Genomic DNA, 23,816 nt, shown 5'->3' on the forward strand with positions numbered 1-23,816 from the left:
GCCGGTCCCCACCCATCCCAGGACATCGCGGGCGCCTGGCAGCGGCTGGAGCAGGCGGAGAAGGGCTACGAGGAATGGCTGCTGAATGAGATCCGGAGGCTGGAGCGCGTGGAGCACCTGGCAGAGAAGTTCCGGCAGAAGGCGTCCACGCACGAAACCTGGGCCTACGGTGAGTCCACAGGATGCGGTGGGGCTCCTGGAGAATCGGGCCTGAGCTATGGACAGAGCCCCACGTGCAGTGACCACTGTCCCTGGTGCCTGTGACCCTGTGGGCAGCTGCCCTCGCCCCTCTCTCGTCTGCTGTCCCAGGTACTGCGGTTCTTCAAGAGGTGGGTGTGGGGAATTCCCTGGTGGTCCAGTGGTTAGCACTCGGCGCTTTCACTGCCGTGGCCCGGGTTCAATCCCTGGTTGGGGAACTAAGATCCCGCAAGCAGCGTGGCACAGCCAAAAAAAAAAAAGGAGGTGAGTATGAAGATGGATATTTTTATAAAACAGGACTCACAATGCGTTCTTCCCACACTTACCTGCATAGGGTATCTGCCTCCTCCTGACTCCCCCGCTTTCTTCTATCTGATTCCACAAGCATCTGTTTATTCCCTAACTGCGGGTCAGACAGCCCTGGCCCAGACACTAGCTTCTGCTGATAGAAGGTTTATTAAGTGCCGCAAAGCAACATATAATTGCCCACTTAGAAAATCTGCTTGGAAAGGAAGAACACGAGGTGTGATTTTCTATAGTCTTAACTCCTTTGTTTCACTTAGGTTCATCTACTCCTTTCAGGCCTTGCAGACATACCTGTTTCCATGGCCGTGATACTATGGTCATGAGTTTTTTGGCTCAGTTTTTTGGCTCTGCTGTTTGCTGAGGTTAAAGAACAAAACATTCACCTCATTGCATGGTAATCTATTTCGAGGAAGGGCAGGGAGGTTCCCCTCATCCCTTGGGTCCCTTTTGCTTTCTTGCTGCTTGATTGTTGGCGTTGCTCAGCGAGACGGTCACAGGCACAGACATGCAGTTGATACTTCCCAGCTGTGGGCCTTGGATGCATTCTCACCTCTCAGGGCCTCAGCGTCCTCTCCAAAGTGGAATAACAATCATACCTCCCTCACAGGGTTTTGATGAAGACTTAATGAGTTTGTATTTATAAAGTAGTAAAATTGGTATCTGGCAGATGGTAAGTGCTGTGTTGTCATTAAACATGTGAACACTTGTTTTGCATGTCTAGCTTTGTGGAATTAAATTCTTAAAGGTCATCAACCAGGGAATAAAAATGGGTCCAGTTATAGCCACAGCAGTTGCTTAACTTAGGAAGTATTTGTGGGGAAATAGGTGGAGTTTCGGAGAGAAATTTTTCTAATGTTATTACATAAAAAATCACAAGCTGGGGGCTTCCCTGGTGGCACAGTGGTTGAGAGTCCGCCTGCCGATGCAGGGGACACGGGTTCGTGCTCCGGTCCGGGAAGACCCTGCATGCCGTGGAGCGGCTGGGCCCGTGAGCCATGGCCGCTGAGCCTGTGCGTCCGGAGCCTGTGCTCCGCAACGGGAGAGGCCACAGCAGTGAGAGGCCCGCATACCGCCAAAAAAAAAAAAAAAAAAAAATCACAAGCTGCATTTAACCACATTAAAAGAATAAAGCTTTCAAACAAAAAGAATTGGAGTAAAGGTTGAGCCCATGGGCAGACAAATAGAGTACAAATGTTTTACCTAATAATCCCAGGTAATTTCTGTGAGCTAATAATTACTAACTTAACTGAGCATCTCACAGGAAAGTCAGATACTTGCTTCTTAGGTTTATCACAGACTTGTTATTTAGAAAGTGCTCAGCGTGCTTTCCGCCCAGTATTTGTAGACACGAGCTTTCAGAACACAGAGGGACTCGGGGCCTTAGCAGAGTGACAGCCTGAATTCTAATTGAAATGTGGCCTCTGCCTCTCGGGGCTGTCCTTCTTTCCTCCTCTTGGTTCTATGGAATCACCCAGTACTTTGCATAGAGGCTGAAGTGTGACAGCACTCACATTCCCTTGCTACAACCATTGCAGGCAAAGAGCAGATCTTGCTGCAGAAGGATTACGAGTCGGCGTCTCTGACCGAAGTCCGGGCTCTGCTGCGGAAGCACGAGGCATTCGAGAGTGACCTGGCGGCGCACCAGGACCGCGTGGAGCAGATCGCGGCCATCGCGCAGGAGCTCAAGTACGTGCTCTGTGTGGGTGCCAGTGCTCACATTGAGCCCTGGGTCCAAGTGAGGACTCGGTGGAGAGCTTCCCCAGGCATTCCCAGAGAGGGGCAGGGGAGCTTGCCTTTCCTGTCCTGTCCTAGATGTATCCATAGAACCAAGCCAGAGGACCCTGTGACGGGATTGGTCTTGTTTTTTGTTTTAATTGAAATATAGTTGATTTACAGTGTTGTGTTTGATAGTTTCAGATGTACAGCAAAGTGATTCAGTTATACATATATATATCTATTGTTGTTCAGATTCTTTTCCCTTCTAGGTCATTACAAAATACTGAGTACAGCTCTCTGTGCTATACAGTAGGTCCTTGTTGACAACCCAATCAAAGAATGGGCAGAAGATCTAAATAGACATTTCTCCAAAGAAGACATACAGATGGCCAACAGGCACATGAAAAGATGCTCAACACTGCTAATTATTAAAGAAATGCAAATCAAAACTACAATGAGGTACTAACTCATACCAGTCAAAATGGCCATCATCAAAACGTCTACAAATAATAAATGCTGGAGAGGGCGTGGAGAAAAGGGAACCCTCCTACACTGTTGGTGGGAATGTAAATTGGTGCAGCCACTATGGAAAACAGTACGGAGGTTCCTTAAAAAACTAAAAATAGAGTTGCTATATGATCCTGCAATCCCTGGGCATATTTCTGGAGAAAACTGAAATTCAAAAAGATACATGTACCCCTGTGTTCATAGCAGCGCTATTTACAGTAGCCAAGACATGGAAACAACCTAAATGTCCATTGACAGATGTCCATTGACAGATGAATGGATAAAGAAGATGTGGTACATATATACAATGGAATACTACTCAGCCATAAAAAAGAATGAAATAATGCCATTTGCAGGAACATGGGTGGACCTAGAGATTATCATACTAAGTGAAGAAGTGAAGTAAGCCAGACAAAGACAGATATCATATGATATCACTTATATGTGGAGTCTAAAAAAAAAAAGGTCCTTTTTTTAAAATAAATTTATTTATTTTATTTGTTTATTTTTGGCTGTGTTGGGCCTTGTTCTGCGCACGGGCGCGGGCTTTCTCTAGTTGCAGCAAGCGGGGGTTACTCTTGGTTGCAGTGCGTGGTTTCTCTTGCAGTGGTTTCTCTTGTTGCAGTGGTTTCTCTTGTTGCAGAGCATGGGCTCTAGGCGCGTGGGCTTCAGTAGTTACGGCGCATGGGCTCAGTAGTTGTGGCTCACGGGCTTTAGAGCACGGGCTCAGTAGTTGTGGCGCATGGGCTTAGGTGCTCTGCAGCATGTGGGATCTTCCCTGACCAGGGCTCGAACCCGTGTCCCCTGCATTGGCAGGCAGGTTCTTAACCACTGCGCCACCAGGGAAGCCCTTTTTTTTTTATATAAAGAGATGCACTGACTTCCTCTCTGGTGCTTTGATTGTGGTAGCATCCCTGTGTCCTCCCATTGGGCAGCACCCCCAGCCCCAGCACAGGCAGCTTCGTATCCAAGAGGATGAGAAACAAGTAACAGGACAGAGCACGGCTCGCAAAGGTGGCCTCACCCAGGCCTGGGTGCAGGAGACGGGACCACACTGCCCACCCAGAAACCAAAAACAAGACACCTCTGAAAGAAGAAACATTAAGGCCCCACTTTTCTTTGTTGTCAAATAAGTGCCATTTCTTTTTCATGCTTTTTATTTTATGGGAGGAGCTAGCATGAGGTTGAGCCCAGGCTGGTTTACCCAGTGGGAGTTGTAGGTCCTGCTGGTCCAGGTGGTGCTGCCTCTGGCTGTGGCCACCCTCTGGGAGAGGGGCCTCCCTGCAGTGTTTCTAAGCTTTTTTTTTTTTTTAAGACCCTTGCTTCTTTTTGATAAATACAGAATTTCATTCCCTACTTCTCTTTCATTATAACCACGGATATATTTGCACAATTTTTAGAGCCTGTCACATAATGATAACTTTAAACAACCAATAATAAATGTTTATTATGATATGTTACATTTTAAGACCCCCATGTTGCTCACTCTTAACCAGATGATTGAGATGGCCTCTTTTAAGAGTATCTTCCTATTTGGCCTTGCCTAAATATATTCTTAATTATTTGTCGTCTTCATATCTAATTTGTTCACTGTGTTTGTGGCCTTACTCTTATTTCTCATGCTTCTTGCATGTTGGCTGTTTGGCTGCTTGTTAACAATTACAAATAAAATAAGGGGGAGAAACTCAAGCAATTGAATGCTCTATCATAGCTCCCATAAGTAATTTGGAATGGTTTTAAGTGTTGCCCTTAAAATTTAAGTAATAATTTTATATTATTATTATTCTCGGTTATCCTCAGTGCGTATTTCTTTACACAGTCGAGAGAGGAACCACAGAATTTAAAGATGTGCTCATCTTACTGTTATTAGTCTCCCTTTCCTTTTTACCTTTTCTAAAATAACGAACATGTTCGTGCAGTTCTTAAAGTACAAAAAATAAAAATAGGGCTTCCCTGGTAGCGCAGTGGTTAAAAATCCGCCTGCCAATGCAGGGCACACGGGTTTGAGCCCTGGTCAGGGAAGATCCCACATGCCGCAGAGCAACTAAGCCTGTGCACCACAGCTACTGAGCCTGCACTCTAGAGCCCGTGAGCCACAACTACTGAGCCTGCGTGCCGCAACTACTGAAGCCTGCGCGCCTAGAGCCCGTGCTTTGCAATAAGAGGAACCACTGTAATGAGAAGCCTGCTCACCACAACGAAGAGTAGCCGCCGCTCACTGCAACTATAGAAAGCCCACGTGCAGCAACGAAGACCCAACACAGCAAAAAATAAATAAATAAATTTATTAAAAAAAATAAAAATAGTATGCACAGTTATGCAAACCCTAAGTTCTTGAAAGCAAGTAGGTATAGAGCTAGTAAGTGTGAATTAGAGAAGAGGGAAAAATGTACACCCTAAAGATAACCATGGAGAGATTAGTGTTGATGTCTCCATTGTGGATCAGTAGACGGTTCCTAGGTTTTTGTTTTTGAAATCTTTCTGTTCTTTAATAGTTGCATTTTGAAGGGCCATGGCCTTTTCACTTTGTATTCAAGGCTGTGCACATTGCTGGTGTATTTTGGTTGGCTTTGGTTACCTGGTTATAATAATAAGCACAGAATCTCAATCCATCTCAATTAGTGAAGTGTGTGTATGTAGAAAGCTGCTCTTAAGAGCTGGACAGGCTTTCATCAGGTGATAGGGAGCTTCTTACCCACTGAAATGACACTCAGATCACAACTGTATGCATCTTCTTTATTCAGTAAAAGAAACAGTAACATTCAATAAGGACAAGCTAATATCACTTAAGAGAAAAAACAAGTAATAAACAACCATTGCCTTCATTTAGAGTTGGAAGAAGAAATAAACTTAAGCTTCAGGGAAATGGATTTGGATGGATAGGAGGGAGTTTCCTAAAAGCCTCACCTTGGACCATTTTTGAAGGAGAAGTCTCCTGAAGATGTCTTTAAACCTCCCTGAGTCTTGCTTTCATCTTAACTAAAAGGGTGATTACATTTTGTCCAGGATTCAAACTTTTTACCCCCAGAGATAATAGGTTAACCATCTAGTCGAGAATCTGCTTGAATGGTAAGTTCAAGCTACTTCACGTCACAGAGATCCCGTTAGGATGTACAGACGGGGCTGGAGAGGAAGAGGGACTACGGAGTGAGAAATCATTTTGTTCCTGCTGTCACACGAATGGCACAAGACGAGTTGGAATCTTTGTCAGAAGAGGAAGGGCTCTGTCCTGCCAGGCTCAGCGGCCCAGTGCCCCTCCTGGACATGGTGCCCCATCCAGCCCCGTGCCCTTTGAGGGCAGCCAAGGACACGAAGGGGTGCAAGCTGATCCCTCCCTCCCTCCCGCATGACTCATTTGATGTTCCTATCCCCGTGGCTTCAGCACAGCCCCTGGGACTGTCCTCCAGGTCAGATACTTGGCTTCATTTACAGGTACATCACCACTTAAAAATAATGCACTCCGGAGGCCTGGCCAAGAAAACAAAGGGAGAATAGAGTTAGCCTACAGTGTCGAGAAGACAGCGTTTCTCTCTGTTTAGAAATCTGTTGACCACCAAGAGTTTTACTAATTCTTCTCATGATGTAAGGGAATAGTGATCATGTTTGCGATGGTGATGATGAACAAAACCCTGAAATACCCTGCCAGTTCCCCATCAGATCTTTTTTTTTTTTTTTTAAAAATTATCATCTGTTTATTTTGAGCCCATGTCCACTTTTCTTCACGTCACCTGGGAAAGTCAATCTTTATTTTCCCTTCTGATAGTGAACTGGACTATCACGATGCTGTGAACATCAATGATCGGTGCCAGAAAATCTGTGACCAGTGGGACAGGCTGGGAACGCTCACTCAGAAGAGGAGAGAGGCCCTGGAGGTGAGTCTCCAAGCCACCTGTTGGCACGAAATCTTTTAATAGGGGCTCTTTCAGTAAGTCACTGTTACTTTGTTTTTCTGTGGTATGGTGTGTATAAATTGAAACAGATTATCTAGGGAAGGGAGCTTCTACAGAGAAAATGAAAAGTAGGAGAAAGAGGGAAATGGAAAGTTGGTAGTTTTGTACTGTAATTTATCCATACGGCAGTGATGCATCCTTTTGAATTAAAGGAACAAAAGTCCAGTAGTAGTAATGAGATAACGGTATAAACTCATTTTCTGTGAAGTAGTAATGGCAGATAATTCCCCCAGAGTCCTTATCTGAGAGTAAATTGAGCCATGAATGAGTCAGGAAATCAGGAGGAACGGAAGTTGAGATGTGCAAAGGGAAAATGGCAACACATGTTGAAGTAAGGAAAAATGGATATGAAACAGAATCAGGATGAATTTGGCCTTGTTCAAGTATAAGGCTTGGAGAAACAGCTGGTTTTTAGCTGAACCTCATCGTCTCTCACCACGGAAGACTCAGACGACGTGACAGAAAGAAGCAGTTAGCAGTTTTCTGAGTCTTTTCACCCTGACTGATGAAACTTTTAACACATGTGATACCAAGCTTCCTGGATGCCAGCCAGCGGTTAACATATCCACCTAAAGAAAAAGGCTGAGAGAAAGGAAGGACCAGGCATATAACAGAGACAGCTCAAATATTTTAGAACAGGAGGAAAAATGAATCTAATTATGGAAGACTTGAAGATACCAGACGCTTCCGTGCCAGCTCCCCGCCCTGTCTGCCATAGGAAACGCGTAGTACCATTCTCGGTGGCTTAAAGCCTTGTGCTTTCATATGCTCAGAAAGGCAAAGAGGGTCTCTGTGTGAAATCCTGAATGAGGATTTAAGAATATGGAACTGTAGTTCCTTCTGTCTTCTCTAGGCGACTTTTGGGAAAGGCACACTGTTGATTATGAAATGAGGAAGATACCGTGAATTTCCTGTGAACCAGCACGGTTAGGGAATCAGGTCCTATAACTTACAAAGTACTGCTTTAGCTGAAATCAAGTGCCTATATACCCTATGTGGATTCTCAGTTTTCAAAAGAGTAGCATGTGGTAGAGTATTTAAAATACTTTCAGAACAGTGTGACTCTGGATGTTGTTAAATCCGTCTCTGATGCACAAGGCACTTCGGAGACCTGCAGGGCTCAGCCTCATCATTTGAACATCAGTTCATCTTTTGTATACACAAGCTAATGATGAGAGGATTGTGACCATCAAAACGTCAGATAGGGTTTCCCTGGTGGCGCAGTGGTTCGGAATCTGCCTGCTAATGCAGGGGACACGGGTTCGAGCCCTGGTCTGGGAAGATCCCACATGCCGTGGAGCAACTAGGCCCGTGAGCCACAATTAACTGAGCCTGCGCATCTGGAGCCTGTGCTCCGCAACAAGAGAGGCCGCAATAGTGAGAGGCCTACGTACCGCGATGAAGAGTGGCCCCCGCTCGCCCCAACTAGAGAAAGCCCTCGCACAGAAACGCAGCTGGGCCCGTGAGCCACAATTAACTGAGCCTGCGCATCTGGAGCCTGTGCTCCGCAACAAGAGAGGCCGCGATAGTGAGAGGCCTGCGTACCGCGATGAAGAGTGGCCCCCGCTCGCCACAACTAGAGAAAGCCCTCGCATAGAAACGAAGACCCAACACAGCCATAAATAAATACATTAAAAAAAAAAAAGTCAGATAATAGTTTACTGCTCTGGAGTGCATCTTTACATGTTCAGAGAATTTTTATGATTTAACCTATGATAACACTGGTTTCTATTTGATCTCCAGAGAACTGAGAAATTGCTGGAAACCATCGATCAGCTTCACCTGGAGTTTGCCAAGAGAGCTGCTCCTTTCAACAACTGGATGGAAGGTGCCATGGAGGATCTGCAAGACATGTTTATTGTCCACAGCATTGAGGAAATCCAGGTAACTGAAGCCAGCTCTGTGCTCTCACTGTACCAGAAATGAATTGTAATTTTAAAAACTTAGAGTTCTCTTTTTGGTTTTGTTTCATTTTTTAACTTAAAGAAAAATGTGGTTAGAAAACCCATATTACCCTTTGGCCTTTAGCTTAAAAATGTGTATACCACTCTTTAATGCAACTAAATTAACATCAGCCAGATAGTGGTGACTACATCTAAAAGGGTCTGTTCTTTAAAATGGAATGTGGAATCATACGAGCAAGACAGACATATGCTCTTGGGGTTAGTCACAGCAAGTTATGAGTTTATTGGCTGCTGAGTTAACTACTTTGCAAATGTTTGCCTATTACCCCTCATTAAGATCTATAGGGTTTTGCCGGATCATAAAGCATAAGAAGCCACAAATCAGTACCCTCTGCTTCCCACCATCCAAAATGTTCTGCTTTTGATTTTTGCTGGAGCTTCAGATTGTAAGTAAGACCTCTAAGTGATCGAGTTAGGGAGGAGCGTTCCTCTCCAATAGCCAGGACCCAATATATTAGAGACCATTGTATACTGAATTTGACGTATAATGGAATACAGAGAAAATACTTTTAGATTCTCTTTTTTCTGTAAAATAGATAGGTCATCGAAAAGAATCCAGATGTAAAGGAAATACTGAAGGTTGGGATTTGAACCCATATCTCCCTGCCAAGGACCATTCTGGAAGGGTTTGCACCGGGGTGTAAGAGGCAAGAAATTTGTTGAACATTGCCTTTGTCTTCTGAAAGAGGCTGTGATGGTGTTTCTTGCATAGACTCTTAAGCAGAGGTTGGCAACCTAAAACCATTTATTTTTGGAATAAGTGAGATGTCTAAGTATGCCTTGGAAGCCATACTTGATGCATGAAGTAGTTTCTCTGTTTAGTGAAAGGTGTGCTAGCAGCTGATCTGTTGTAGCATCTGAACTGAGTGTTAGCTTCGCCCTGGAAGGTGGTCCACGTGGCACCTTCCTACAGCTGAGTATAAAGGGCTGCTGTCTTATACTTTAGGGTCCAAGGGTATAGGGTTGTTAAGTGGAGGTTTTATAAAGCCTGAGGGGAAGGAGTTGGTTTCTGTGGCCTTTTCTTTTAGAGAAAGGGATGTACTTCCTGGTGATCTTTAGGTATAAAGGCAGCAAATGTGAGGTTCTTTTCTTGGGCTATAGGTAAACTTGGTCATTAGAAAGGGCAGCTAATTTAAATTCTTTTTTTTAAGTGTTACTGGGACACAGCCACACATTTTTTTTTTTTTTTTTTTTTGGCTGCGTTGGGTCTTCGTTGTTGTGCGCGGGCTTTCTCTAGTTGCGGCAAGCGGGGGCTGTTCCTTGTTGTTGTGCGCGGGCTTTCTCTAGTTGCGGCAAGCGGGGGCTGTTCCTTGTTGTGGTGCACGGGCTTCTCATTGCGGTGGCTTCTCTTGTTGCAGAGCACAGCCTCTAGGTGTACAGGCTTCAGTAGTTGTGGCACGCAGGCTCAGTAGTTGTGGCTCACGGGCTTAGTTGCTCCGCAGCATGTGGGATCTTCCCGGACCAGGGCTCGAACCCGTGTCCCCTGCATTGGCAGGCGGATTCTTAACCACTGCCCCACCAGGGAAGCCCTGATTTAAGTTCCGTATGTCAGTGGCGAGTAAGACCTAAACAATAGCTGGGGATCATATAAGATGAAATCAAACATAATTTTTTTAAAAGAAAACAACTATTTTTTGAAGACTTTGGATTAATAGCCACCAAGGAGTCATCAGGAGATCTTTTTTTTCCCTTTTCGAGGAACTTGACTTTTGTGCACCAGATAGCTTTTCTAAAGACATCCAGAATTTGTCTTCCACTGGAGATTCCCGCAGTTACAAAGTCATTTATACGCATGCTGAAGGGAACAGCAAGCCTGTAAAATTCACACTGAAGTAAGTCGGGTTTTCTCCGCTCTGTCTCTGGCTTAGAGCTTGATCACTGCCCACGAGCAGTTCAAGGCCACGCTGCCCGAGGCCGACGGCGAGCGGCAGTCCATCCTGGCCATCCAGAACGAGGTGGAGAAGGTGATCCAGAGCTACAGCATCAGGATCAGCTCGAGCAACCCCTATAGCACTGTCACCGTGGACGAGATCCGGTCCAAGTGGGACAAGGTGGGCGACTGAGGGGGGAGGGGGCGAGGCTAACGTTCTCGAAGCCGAGGTGGAGGGAAGAGGTGAAGCCCTGGGGGAGTTAGAGTGACTGCGTGACATTGCCTCACGATCAGGTTTGTCTTCATAGACATGTTAAAAGAGAAACTGAGGCATAGTAACAATTTTAAGTGTTTGAGCAAAACTCGATTCGAATTGGGCAGCATCCAGTCTAGCTGGCAGAAAGGGACTCCAAGGAGCTGAACAAAATGAAAGGCTTTTATAGGCAGAAGGGAGTAGGAACAGGGAAGTTATCTGGCCAAAAAAAGGCAGATTGGTTATTGCAGAGTTACTTTCCTTTAGGGGAGGGAAGGGGTCTACCCAGATGACTGATTGACTGAGATTCCATTTCTGGGAGAGTGGAAACTGTAATTAAGTTAAATCTTGGTCTGGTGGAGTGGGATTTAGCACTCGACTCTGTTTTGGGCTTGTTTTTAACAGATGAAATATGTTATACTCTTAAATCCATTCAGCAGCTTCTGTGATTTGTAAGGAAAGAAAGTAGAAATGATTGTCCTTAAGGAAAACCTTATCAACGTTGGCAAACTCAGTACAGGTTATGATGCTAATACCGTAAAGGAAACTATTTTTAAAACCCCAACTGAAAATTTCATGGTATCAGCTTGCCGCTAGTACTTCATTAAAGAATTTTTAGAATATGGGATAGACATGTCCCAAGTGTGTGTGAATTTTAAATGCGGGAAAATTACTTAGAAAACTGTATCTGGGGAACCAAAGGACTTCCTGCTAATTTGCTGCCTCTTATATTTGGGGAAACCGTACAGACTTAATTATAGTCCAATGGGATCATTTGAGCCTTCTTGTCTCATTCTTAAGAAAGATTTATTTTCTTGTTTAAATTGAGGCACGATCATCTTAGTATGCTACTACATAGTCTTTAAGAAATCCACCACATGCATTTGAGGTGGCTTGCTATAAAAACACACATTCAGCAATCGTTTAGTTATAAACGATGCAAAGAGGAAAAAAAAAAAACAGGTATGGGAAAGAGAGTGTTCATCTGAGAGACCATAATTACTTATTGTGTTTGACCTTAAAATTAGCTCTGTTCTTCTGACAGCCGGAGTGAAGAGGGAAACGTGTTGAGCTAAGTAGTTTTCTTGAAAAAAATAGGGAAATGTGTCATTTCTTAAAGTGAGACAAACTTTTCTCTTGTCACTAAGTTATAAAGCAAAATTCGCCAGAGGGAGTTTTGTAAAAGATACATTGAATAATAATGTCTTTAGCAGCAGTTTTGCCAACACACAGAAAAGCCTTCTTGAAGTAGCTCTTTTGTCTGCGGATTCAAAAAGAACTGAGACATAGCATTAAAGTGTAAATCACAGGGTACAAATGGAATGGAAAAGATGTAGGCAGGGTAGGATACTTTCCTGTGGTCCAACATCATATAGGACTGAGCTCCTGAAACTGGCAGGGGTTCTCAACTTTTTTTGTGTCTTGGATCCACTTGGTAGTCAGGGAAGCCCATGGATCCCTTCTGATAATAATATGTGTAAATTCATAAAAAATATTTAAGGTTACAAAGGAAATAAATTACATTAAAAATAGCTATTAAAGGGCTTCCCTGGTGGCGCAGTGGTTGAGAGTCTGCCTGCCGATGCAGGGGACACGGGTTTGCGCCCCGGTCCGGGAAGATCCCACGTGCCGTGAAACGGCTGGGCCCGTGAGCCATGGCCACTGAGCCTGTGCGTCCGGAGCCTGTGCTCCGCAACGGGAGAGGCCACAACAGTGAGAGGCCCGCGTACCGCAAAAAAAGTTAGTAAAATATATTTTATATATATATGTAAAACTGAATCACTTTGCTGTACACCTGAAATTAACACAACACTGTAAATCAATGGTACTTGGATAAAAAATAGATTTTAATGCAAGGCTATATATATATATTTTTTAAAGTTGGGATATAGTAATGTACGTGCTTCTTTACTACCACATTTTAAACCATGATTTAATAGCAGGTCTAATAATTGTGAGTAGTGATGAATGTATATGATATTTTGAGAGGCAGGCAGTAACTAACATATATGAGAATGTCTGTGATTTCTATTGTGATAAAGTCACAGTGGATTTGGTGCCCGCATTCATAATCAAAGGAAATGCCCATTTTCCTTTAGGGGTGGTGAAAATAAGGATGCCGCTTTCCCTTCATTCAAGTTCACAAATTCTCTGCACCCTGGACCCAGCTCCCCATAGGGTTAGTACTGCAGGCCAAGAGCCCCTGGCTAGAGGAACGGTCAGTGTCCCTCTTGCAGACTTAGCCAGTCTTTCAGCAGGCAGTGGAGGCACTGGGTGGCAGTCGAGGCTAGACTGAGCTCTTCCTTTAGTCCCTAAAGTAGGGACCCCACTCCCCTTCCCCTCCCTCCCTCTCCTCCCCTCCCCCCCACTCTCCCTCCCTCTCTCTGCTCCCACCCCTGCCCTTCAGCCACCACCACCGATCTTGGTCCCTCTTCCTAGACCACAGCTGGCCTCTAACCCCTGTTGCCCTTGAACCCTGGCAGGTGAAGCAGCTCGTGCCCATCCGGGACCAGTCGCTGCAGGAGGAGCTGGCCCGCCAGCATGCCAACGAGCGTCTGCGGCGCCAGTTCGCTGCACAGGCCAATGCTATTGGGCCCTGGATCCAGAACAAGATGGAGGTGGGTTAGTGCCCTTCAGAGGAAGCCTGTCACAGCCTCCAAATCGGTCCCTGAGCTGACACGACGACCCGTCTCCACTCAGTGCCGTGAGAGCACCATCCAGGTCTCCGTGGGCCTTACTCTCTTGATGGCCCCTGAGCTCTTGCAGCCTGGGCGCCCATGAGCGTCAGTGCGGGGCGGGGGGCAGGGAGGGCACCTGTGCACCAAAGTTGAGGCTGTTCTTGCTGCCATCCATTCATTCTGTCCTTAAGAATGGTGACGGGGCTCTTTCTCAGTTTTCAGCCTCTGCAGGGCCTAGAGTTTTAAACCGTCCGTCCCTAATGAGTCACAAATACTTGGCATTTTCAGAACATTCAGGGAAAAGTAATCTTTGAATGACACTGATTGCTGGGTTCATTTTATCACCAAGAACAGCCAAGAGACGTTTATTGGCCTATCTATTCTTCTCCCAGGCTCCCTTTTGGTGATAAAATGTTAACTTTTTTCTTAAGAGGAGGACATCTAAAAATCTAGGAAATCCTTTTGACCGGTGATGAAGCATCCAGTGGTCTGAAATCTCCCTGGCAGCTGCATTCGTGCAGACCATCCCCTGGCCTCCTGCAGAAGAGGCAGCTCCAGCCTGGGGAGGCTTCTGTGTTCACTGGAAGAGGCCTAAATGGCTCCTTTCTTACCCGTCTTGCTTTGCTTTTATGGATCTTGGTGGGTTTGTTTTGTTTTTTCCCTATTCTCTAGACAGACTAGAAATAGAGCTTGCTTCATGCTGCAGTACTATCCTGTTTCCCACTTTATCTGAAAAAGCAAGTGTCTCTAGCAGCCACCTGATGCCGGCATGGCATTGGAAGCAGAAGCAGGAAGGCCCCCGTAGTAACCTGAAAGGCCGGCTCACCTTGTTTTCTTCTCCTGTTCATGCCTCCACCAGGAGATTGCCCGGAGCTCCATCCAGATCACGGGAGCCCTGGAGGACCAGATGAATCAGCTGAAGCAGTACGAGCACAACATCATCAACTACAAGAACAACATCGACAAGCTGGAAGGTGACCATCAGCTCATCCAGGAGGCCCTGGTCTTCGACAACAAGCACACTAATTACACAATGGAGGTACAGCCACTGCACAGGCCTGCGGTGCTCTGGTTTCTGGTTGTGACCACTTCACCTTCTCAGGGTGTTTTCCTCCCACGTTGGTCTCCATCTGTTCCTCTTTTTGTTCTATAAGTATGAAAGGGTATTAAACCTTTCCTGTTACTGTATGTGGAAAAGCTTTGTGAACTAGATCAAGCGCTACATAGTTGTTAATTATCATCACCATTCTCAACAACTTTATCATCATTATCACAACAATGAACCGAAATTGGACTATTACGTTTTGGCCAGTTTGACCCAATTTGATCTTGCAAATTGGCTAGTGGGTATAATCCAGGGCCCATCCTGCTATTTGGTAAACGCTAATGACAAATAATACACTGTACATTGTATATTTTATCTTCACAGTGCCAGTTGTCACTGCTAGAACCCTGGTCTCACTTCTGAGTATTTCCCACTATAGAATCTCGAAAAAAGTGGAAAAGTAGAATTAAAAAAAAAAAAGCATAGGGAAGCCCTACTTATCTCCCTTTGGATTGACTCAGCTCGGTGCTTTGTGACCGCCTGGAGGGGTGGGATAGGGAGGGTGGGTGGGATAGGGAGGGTGGGTGGGAGGGAGACGCAAGAGGGAAGAGATATGGGAACATATGTATATGTATAACTGATTCACTTTGTTATAAAGCAGAAACTAACACACCATTGTAAAGCAATTATACTCTAATAAAGGTGTAAAAAAGAAAAGAAATGAAAATGAGGAGGCAAGATTGACCTGCTGGGAGGACCTGGAGCTGATCGTTTGATGTTTCCCTCGGTAGCACATTCGTGTGGGCTGGGAGCTGCTGCTGACGACCATTGCCAGAACCATCAACGAAGTGGAGACCCAGATGCTGATGAGAGATGCGAAGGGCATCACCCAGGAGCAGATGAATGAGTTCAGAGCCTCCTTCAACCACTTCGACAGGGTACCTCACTCCCTCTAGTTATTTGAAAGGCACCACTGGGGACATCAAAAGATGTATTTGAAATAATATTCATGCTATTATTTTAAGTTTTAATGTCCTTAAAGGTTATGGGGAAACAGGACGATTAAGGCCAAAGGAAAAGAGCCTCTGAAATGAAATGTGCTAAGCTCTGATGTCGCTGAAGGTGACACAAAGTCTGGGTTTGCGGGCTGTTTTATACAGAGCACTTAACGAATGCCTTTGTAGTTGGGATCAACACTAGATTTGTTCTAAGTGAAAGTGTATCCTTACCAAAATGTGGTTTTGGGATTTAGGACTTTTTCTAAGTACTTAAATACAAAGCCGTAATGAACTTTTCCTAATTAACTATTTAGGTGAAGCACGTGATGAAAATTAGCCTACTCTTTTGCCATAAAATTTAATTTTCTTTTTTAATTAACAAAATTGATTCATGGAATGTTGAAGGAAAATGCACCAACAAAATGGTGATCATATAAAAAGTTAAGTGCAGCTCTTAAAATATTATCTAGTATTTTGATTTGAATACAATTGAGTAAAACCGGTTCTTCACAAGAAAATGCCCAGTTTGCTTATCATCTAGTTAAAAGTGACTCCTAAGGCCACATTCCATTCCTTAAAAGATCCGTAACAAAGTAAGTATATTTCATTACTTTGCTTGGGACCCTGTTTATGGTTTACAGATATCAGTTAAATGGTTCTTAAAATGCCTCTGCTCTAGACCAGCCATATTCAGGCCTATCAAAGAGTTCAGAAAGTAGACTTCTGATCAGGGAGCTGAGGCATAAATAAAGAATTATACACAGAGTTGGACATTAAAGTTAGCTTGGCTTCAGCACAACTGTGCTGTACAAAACATGCTGTAACACTGACCTGACTTCCTTCAGGTTGAGTCATTTTCCTCCCGTGGAGGGAAATAATTGATCATCGTCCCTACACACATCCACCCGGGCTTATGCGAAGACAGCCCTCAATCGTTTGGGCCACCTCATAGGAAAAAAAACCCAAATTTATTTGAATCTAGGCTAACGAGACTGTCTTTTGCAACAAAAGTTCAAAGGCAGACAATGCAGAACCTGCCAAGTTTAATAGTTTAAATTAAGGGTTTTTGTGTCTTGGAGGGACATGGGCCTGAGAGTAGCTGCGGGGTAACTTTCCAGTGTGAGTCCTAGCCATGCTTTAATCTTTGGGGGAATTTTACAAGTGAGGACTGCCTGGGGCCACGAGAGCGTGAGGATTTCTCAGAACACTTAGAGTGTGTTCGGCCATCGGTGGGTGGCAGTGGGCAGCTCCTGACGAGGTCATTTTCACTGGCACTGGGTAGTCCCTCCTGCTTTCTTGAATGTGTGGTCTCCTTTCATTCTTGACTGCTGTTTACCCTCCTTTCCTCCTTTTTCCTTTCTAAGAAATTATTTTCTAACATCCCTGTGTCGGGTCTGTCCTTCCTCTCAGTCAGTGATGACATTTACAAATTATTTGGCAAATCTCAAAGTGTCCCTTCTTGTATTGGATTTTGTTCCCTGGTCAAGTAGAGTTTTTTATTTTGCCTCTAACTCTCAACTTCTTTTTATTTATTTATTTATATAATTTATTTATTTGGCTGCTTTGGGTCTTTGTTGCTGCGTGCGGGCTTTCTCTAGCTCTGGCGAGCGGGGTCTACTCTTCATTGCAGTGTGCAAGCTTCTCACTGCGGTGGCTTCTCTTGTTGCGGAGCACGGGCTCTGGGCATGTGGGCTTCAGTAGCTGTGGCTCGTGGGCTCTGGAGCGCAGGGTCAGTAGTTGTGGCGCACGGGCTTAGTTGCTCCGCGGCATGTGGGTTCTTACCTGCCCAGGGCTCGAACCTGTGTCCCCTGCATTGGCAGGCAGCTTCTTAACCACTGCTCTACCAGGGAAGCCCTCAACTTCTTTGTTCTTTGTTCTTTGTATTTGTCGGCAGAGGAAGAATGGCCTGATGGATCATGAGGATTTCAGAGCCTGCCTGATCTCCATGGGTTATGACTTGGTAAGACAGAAGTTGAAAATTTTACTACCATGTGATATTCTGTTGAACTTAGATTTGTATTATAGGAGACAACTGCCTTAAACTATGGCAGCTCATTTGGGGTTCGTTGACTTACATTGTCTAGGGTAACATTTTTGAAGGTTTGCCTGGTACCATATAAAAATAACTTCACAGAGCCAGAACATGTATTTTCATTCAGTCATCGGTCAGCTGGTTTTCTCCTAGTGAAGGAAGAGAACATAAACTTTCCTGATGATTTTTAAACAGCTTTAAGTGAGAGATAATTCACATACCATACAATTCACCCACTGAGAGTATACACTTCAGTGTCTTTTCTTGCTGATTTTAAAGTATTTTTTCCTCTAGTATTTTAGAAGATAAAAAGTTTTTAGTAAAAATCAGCTAAGAAATCTTACATTCCCCTGTGGGCTGTGAGTGTGCCCTTATACCCTCACATCTCTATGACCTGCTGGTGTGTAATGTTGAACATGAGCTGCTTTGATTCCTCTCAGAACTGTCAAATAAGCATCATGAGAACCCTTTTCTGACCTGCCTTCTCTTTTGCAGTATTATTCTTCTCAACTGTAGTCTGAGAAAAGGCCTAACCCTCTTTGAATTCCTCTTCCATAACTATATTAAGTCCCAACGGCAACATGGGTTAGAGAGAGGAAGGAATTCTGACATTCAGGAGCTTCTGGGTTGATGCTACAGCAACGTTTAAAAATCATTTGACGGCAGTAAACTTAAGTCACCCATAAGGGGAATCTGTTCCAAAAGTGGAAGGGAAGTGCAGGGACTATGTAAGTTTTCCAGCAGAAAGGAACTTGCATGCCAACAGGTAAAAGCAGGAGAACGGCACTGCTGAGAGTTGTCGGTTGAAGTAAATGTTTCTTTGCAACCTTGCCTCAGGGTGAAGCTGAGTTTGCCCGCATCATGACCCTGGTGGATCCCAACGGGCAGGGCACCGTCACCTTCCAATCCTTCATTGACTTCATGACCAGAGAGACGGCCGACACCGACACCGCCGAGCAGGTCATCGCCTCCTTCCGAATCCTGGCTTCCGACAAGGTCTGCATGGACATGTTTTCTTCTGCTTTTGTGACAGCCCACTGCTTCATTCTAATCAAAAAGGAAACAGCATTGCAAATAATAACCATTTTGATGTATTGCATCTTGTATCACAACAGCACTGAATTCAGAAATCACGTAACTATAACAGTGATGCCCCCAGAACAGGTTAAACACAGACATTCTGTCCTGGCATTTGTGCTTGTCCTTACGGGGAGTTTTATAGAAGGAACCGAGAGTATGTATTTTGCAGTTTTTTTGTGTGTTTTTCTGGTTCGACCCTACTTCACATTCTGGGTTGGTAGATATGACTCTGAAAGAAGGAACAATGCAATTCAGATGTTATAAAACTGAGAACCTTCTCTCAAGGATCAATGACCCTGACACTGTGCCCCGCCCCTGGAGCAAAGTTAAATAGAGCCATTCATTCATTTAAAAAATTGGCTACTTTTTCATTATCTGAAACCTAGAAATTAAGTAGGAGTTTAATTGCAAATACAGAATTTTCAAATCTCTTTCCCCAAACAATATAAAAACATCTCAGTATGTATAAACCCAATTTGGGCTGTGATTCCTTTACCCTGTGTTCTAGCTGAGAGGGAAAGGAAGTTAGGATTCTAAAACACATCAGCATGGGACTTGCCCTGCAGTGTACTGGTTAAGACTCCACCTTCCAATGCACGGGGCGTGGGTTTGATCCCTGGTTGGGGAACTAAGATCCTACATGCTGTGCAGTACAGCCAAAAAAAAAAGAAACGCATCAACATGGCCATGTTCATTACCTTAAAAAACCCTTATCAGACAAGAAAAACTATGTTTAAAATAATTACGTTTGTTTTAAAATGAATCCTTTATCATGGGGATAGGGGTGGAGGGGAGGAAGTCCAACTGATGTAGGAGATAATAAACCAAGGCTTATTTAACCCCCCAAAAAACCCTACTATAAATTACAATATGATATTTGCTATTTATCTTGACCAGCCAATCTTTTTTTTTAAAATAAATTTACTTATTTGTTTACTTTTGGCTGTGTTGGGTCTTCGTTGCTGTGTGTGGGCTTTCTCTAGCTGCGGTGAGCGGGGGCTACTCTTGGCTTCTCTTGTTGTGGACCACGGGCTCTAGGCGGGCAGGCTTCAGTATTTGTCATACGCGAGCTCAGTAGTTGTGGCTCGTGGGCTCTAGAGCGCAGGCTCTGTAGTTGTGGTGCACGGCTTAGTTGCTCCACGGCATGCGGGATCTTCCCGGACCAGGGCTAGAACCTGTGTTCCCTTCGTTGGCAGGTGGATTCTTTTTTTTTTTTTTTTTTTTTTTTTTTTTTTTTTGCGGTACGCGGGCCTCTCACTGTTGTGGCCTCTCCCGTTGCGGAGCACAGGCTCCGGACGCAAAGGCTCAGCGGCCATGGCTCACGGGCCCAGCTGCTCCGCGGCATGTGGGATCTTCCCGGACCGGGGCACAAACCTGTATCCCCTGCATCGGCAGGCGGACTCTCAACCACTGTGCCACCAGGGAAGCCCAGCCAATCTGTTTTATGAGAACTACCCTATTTCCTCTTGGACATTTGACATGAAAAAGAAAAAAAAAAAAAAGACTCCATTGTTCAATGTCAGTTTTGTTTTGTTTTAGAAAGAGCTTTTCTCCAGTGGTAACATGCTGCTAGCTTTTAATAAACTGTGTAGGAAAGTGACTCCATTTTCTAAAAGCGCACATCACATATATTTAAAAAAAACAACCACACTGATAATTTCAAATTAAATAATCCTGCGTTTTCATCAGCATATGATGTAAACCAGCCTACCCTTAATCTTTCTGGTATGAAATTTACGTCATAGTATTTTTCACTTGCATTATGGCTCAGTTCAAGAAGTACTGATGGTACTGCTCCCTTTGCCTTCATGGAGTATATTAAATTTCCTGCTGGCTAGATGATGAATTACAAGTAAAACTCAGCCTTTTGTTGGTTGTCCAGTACTGTGCACATTAGACACCCTGCCTTTAGTCCTTTTTATTTTTAATTTATTTCCTTTAATTTTTATTTCATATTGGAGTATAGTTGATTAACAATGTTGTATTAATTTCAGGTGTACAGCAAAGTGATTCAGTTAGTCCTTTTTTAAAATTACACAAATGCAAGCAGTGTATTTAAACCATTTATGTTCCTGTGTTTTCTGCAGTTGATTTTGCAAACACACGTGTATTTTTTTTCCAGCCGTACATCCTGGCCGAGGAGCTGCGCCGAGAACTGCCTCCTGACCAGGCCCAGTACTGCATCAAGAGGATGCCCGCCTACTCGGGCCCAGGAAGCGTGCCTGGCGCCCTGGATTATGCCGCCTTCTCCTCCGCGCTGTACGGGGAGAGCGATCTGTGAGGCCGGGGTTCTGTAATCGCTGGTCCCAGCAGGACGCAATAAAAGCTCGTTATAGTTTGTTTCTTGGAAACTTTGACAAGCTTTATTCAGTTAAGAGAGAGAAAACTTTTTTTGCAGCTCAGTTATTGCCAGCAATGTAATATGGCTGAGGTTTTTCCAGTAGATGACATAGCGTACTTAACAAATAAGTTTATTTCTGAGATTCTAGCCAAATGCAATGAAATATCAGGGTTTTTGTTGGTTTCTTTGATAAAGCAAAGCAAATTACTTGAGTAGTGTGAAATTAGGAAGACCCAGGGACAGAAGAAATGTACAAAATGGGAAAATTCCAAAATACCCAAGATTCAAGAGCAGAAAAATAATAGTAAATGTTTGATACTTTAAAAAATATTCTTCATATATATAATATGCTTATATGGTTATCCCTAGGGGAATATATTTGGGATACCGGTGTTTTACTTTCTTGCTTATCCAAAGATTAGCTATGTTTAAGATAAATGGTACTGTCACCTCTTTAGCTGAATTTAATATTGTGAGATGGAACTTCCAGGGAATAGAAACAGACTACCCAAAAGATCTTTAGTACTTAAAACATTTTAGATAGAAATTATAGTCAGCTCTTCATTATTTAGGACTATGTAGTCTAATTAGTGGGTTTCAATGCCTTACTCATCCTCCAAAGTAGGGACCTCAGGAAACATGGAAGTCAGTTTAATTGCTGGGGAAGAAGATGGAATCACTAGGTAAAATGAGTTTTTTAGGATTATTTATTGATTCCAGGTTTCTGTACTTTGTCTAGAGCTTGTTAGTATGTTAGGTTCTCAAGAGATGACCGTACATAAGTGCTCTGTTTTTAAACAAACAGGTGTTGATAGTAGTTCATAACGGGGACAAGTCAAAAACTGGTACCTTTATAAGCTCTCCAGGCAGAACTTCTCCTTTATACCTTGAGTTTTATGATATGGTGAAGAGAAGGCATTGGAAGGGAAGAGTTAGTACGAAAGGACTAGTTCTCAACAACAGTAGAGGTAAGTTCTTTCACTGTAGAACCTTTACATACTTCAGGTGAATTCATTTCGTGTAGTAGGAGTTCCTAGATGTTTCTGCCAGCACTCAGAGCATGTTCCCGCTGTGATTGGATGATGCATCCTAACACATCCTGAGTCTGGCTCTGTCCGCGTGGAAGCCCCATGCAGAAGATGCCAGTGGCTCCCACCATCAGCTAGATCTGTCAGTGTTCGTTCATTTTCCTGCTTGTGCTACCGTATGCTGTACCTCCCCTGTTTTTCCATCTTGTTGACAGCTTGTAGAGAATAAAGCAGGCATTCTTTTTATATCTGAGTCCTGAATGATCAGGACATGAATTATAAACAAAAACAGTTGTAAACAGCAATTAAAGTGTCACTAGAAAAGCAGTAATGTGTTACCTACAGTTTGTTTCCTCAGATTTTTGTAGATTTCCACCAGTAGTTGGAAATGTGATATTTTCCATTCATGACTGTCTGGTAACTTAATACCTTTACACAGTTGGCCCTCTTAGAACCTTCAACCTTTATAAATTTCATTTAATTTGCTTCATTTTATTAAGTAGTTGATAGTTTACAAATTCCTGAAATATCTAAGTCCTTGAGTTCAGTGCCAAACGCTTTTGGGGTGTCATTTAGATGAACTGTGACTCCTTATTTTACTTCAAGCAGGTGCTATATTCCAGCCATAAACATTAAGGAAAAAATGGGAAGTTGTTCTGCCTTTGAGGCTACTAGGGGGATTTGTGGTGTTTTAGAATGGGTATAGGTAGTTCATCTACCTAAAACTTTAATTTCTTTACAACATTCAGGCAAGAGAATGGATCAATACTGTCTGCTAATAAATGAAAAAAGGAAATAAACTCTGAAAACACTTAACATGTTTATACTCTCATTTTAGAAGTTATTTTTATTTCTGAAGCTGAATTATTAAACTTAATTTGTAAAAGAAAAGGAATCCCTGTTTTTTATTATTTCAAAGAATAACCAGCTTCTTTGGTTAACCACAGACTTTTCTCATGTAAAATTTCCATCATCATTAAAAACTCTCATTTGGTTTAGTATTTGCCTTCCTTAAATTATTAGAGACTGGCTTGTTGGGTAAAGGGTAAATTTGAGATGAGGAATTAAGGTTTGACTCAGTTAGAGGTAAGTGATAAATGGATTAGGAAACTAAATGGATTAGGAAGACATTTTTACCCAGGAGATCACTTCAGAGTCCCCAGTAGGTATTTTGATTAGGATCAGAAAACCCATCTGAGGTGTCTCTGTTCTTCTGCCTCTGCCTTAGGCCACGCCCTTATCTCCTATTTGGACTATTGCAACAGCCTCCTTAAAATCATGTCTTCGTTTTCTTCCGTGGATCTTGGAATGCTTGTTATTACCATGCATGAAAGAATATTCTGTCGTAAAACCACCTCAGCTCTCTATGGGGGTGGAAGGTGGGTGTTGGTCTTTGCCTCTCTCCTGGGCACTCCACCTGCACACCGCTCACTGTCAGACCAGTCCTCCTATCAAACATTTTCATCAAGCACCTCCTTCATGTACCAACCAGCCCTCCTCTTACCTGGCCGAGATCAACCTTGAGAAAGCTGACAGCAAGCTCAGGAGTATCCATCATGTCTATTCTGCCAGTGAGCTGCCCTGCAGACAGCCCTCACCCAGGGGCCACGGTCCCTGGGAAATTTCTGGGGACCTAAGCCCTGGGGCAGAAAAAGATAGACAAGCTTTGGCCAGTGGTGGGCACTGGCGTAAAGCAGGTGCAAGCACTGACTGAGGCCATATGTCCCTTGCTAAAAAAAAAAAGAAGCTTAAGAGTTGAGACATTATCATTTATTCAACAAAGATTTATTGAGCTCCTGCTGTATGCAGGCACTGTGATAAAGAGTGGGGATCCAAAGATAAATAAGGCA

General features: G+C 43.8%; 1 protein-coding gene across 1 annotated transcript in view; it reads left to right on the forward strand.

The window, feature by feature from the left end:
• ACTN2 (actinin alpha 2) overlaps positions 1-23,570 on the forward strand; it is a 79,875-nt gene extending 56,305 nt beyond the window's left edge. Inside the window, exons 11-21 of the mRNA XM_022553127.2 lie at positions 22-169; positions 2,040-2,190; positions 6,491-6,599; positions 8,421-8,561; positions 10,510-10,692; positions 13,248-13,382; positions 14,302-14,481; positions 15,279-15,425; positions 17,380-17,445; positions 18,355-18,513; positions 20,720-23,570. Of these exons, the coding sequence (XP_022408835.1) occupies positions 22-169; positions 2,040-2,190; positions 6,491-6,599; positions 8,421-8,561; positions 10,510-10,692; positions 13,248-13,382; positions 14,302-14,481; positions 15,279-15,425; positions 17,380-17,445; positions 18,355-18,513; positions 20,720-20,878 (1,578 nt within the window). The 3' untranslated portion in view covers positions 20,879-23,570. The remainder of the gene's footprint in view (positions 1-21; positions 170-2,039; positions 2,191-6,490; positions 6,600-8,420; positions 8,562-10,509; positions 10,693-13,247; positions 13,383-14,301; positions 14,482-15,278; positions 15,426-17,379; positions 17,446-18,354; positions 18,514-20,719) is intronic.
• Positions 23,571-23,816: the final 246 nt, after the last annotated feature.

Source organism: Delphinapterus leucas, chromosome 16 (assembly GCF_059928025.1).
Source record: "Delphinapterus leucas isolate spDelLeu-1000000601 "Yukka" chromosome 16, BTC_Dleu_Yukka2, whole genome shotgun sequence".
NCBI lineage: Eukaryota > Metazoa > Chordata > Mammalia > Artiodactyla > Monodontidae > Delphinapterus > Delphinapterus leucas.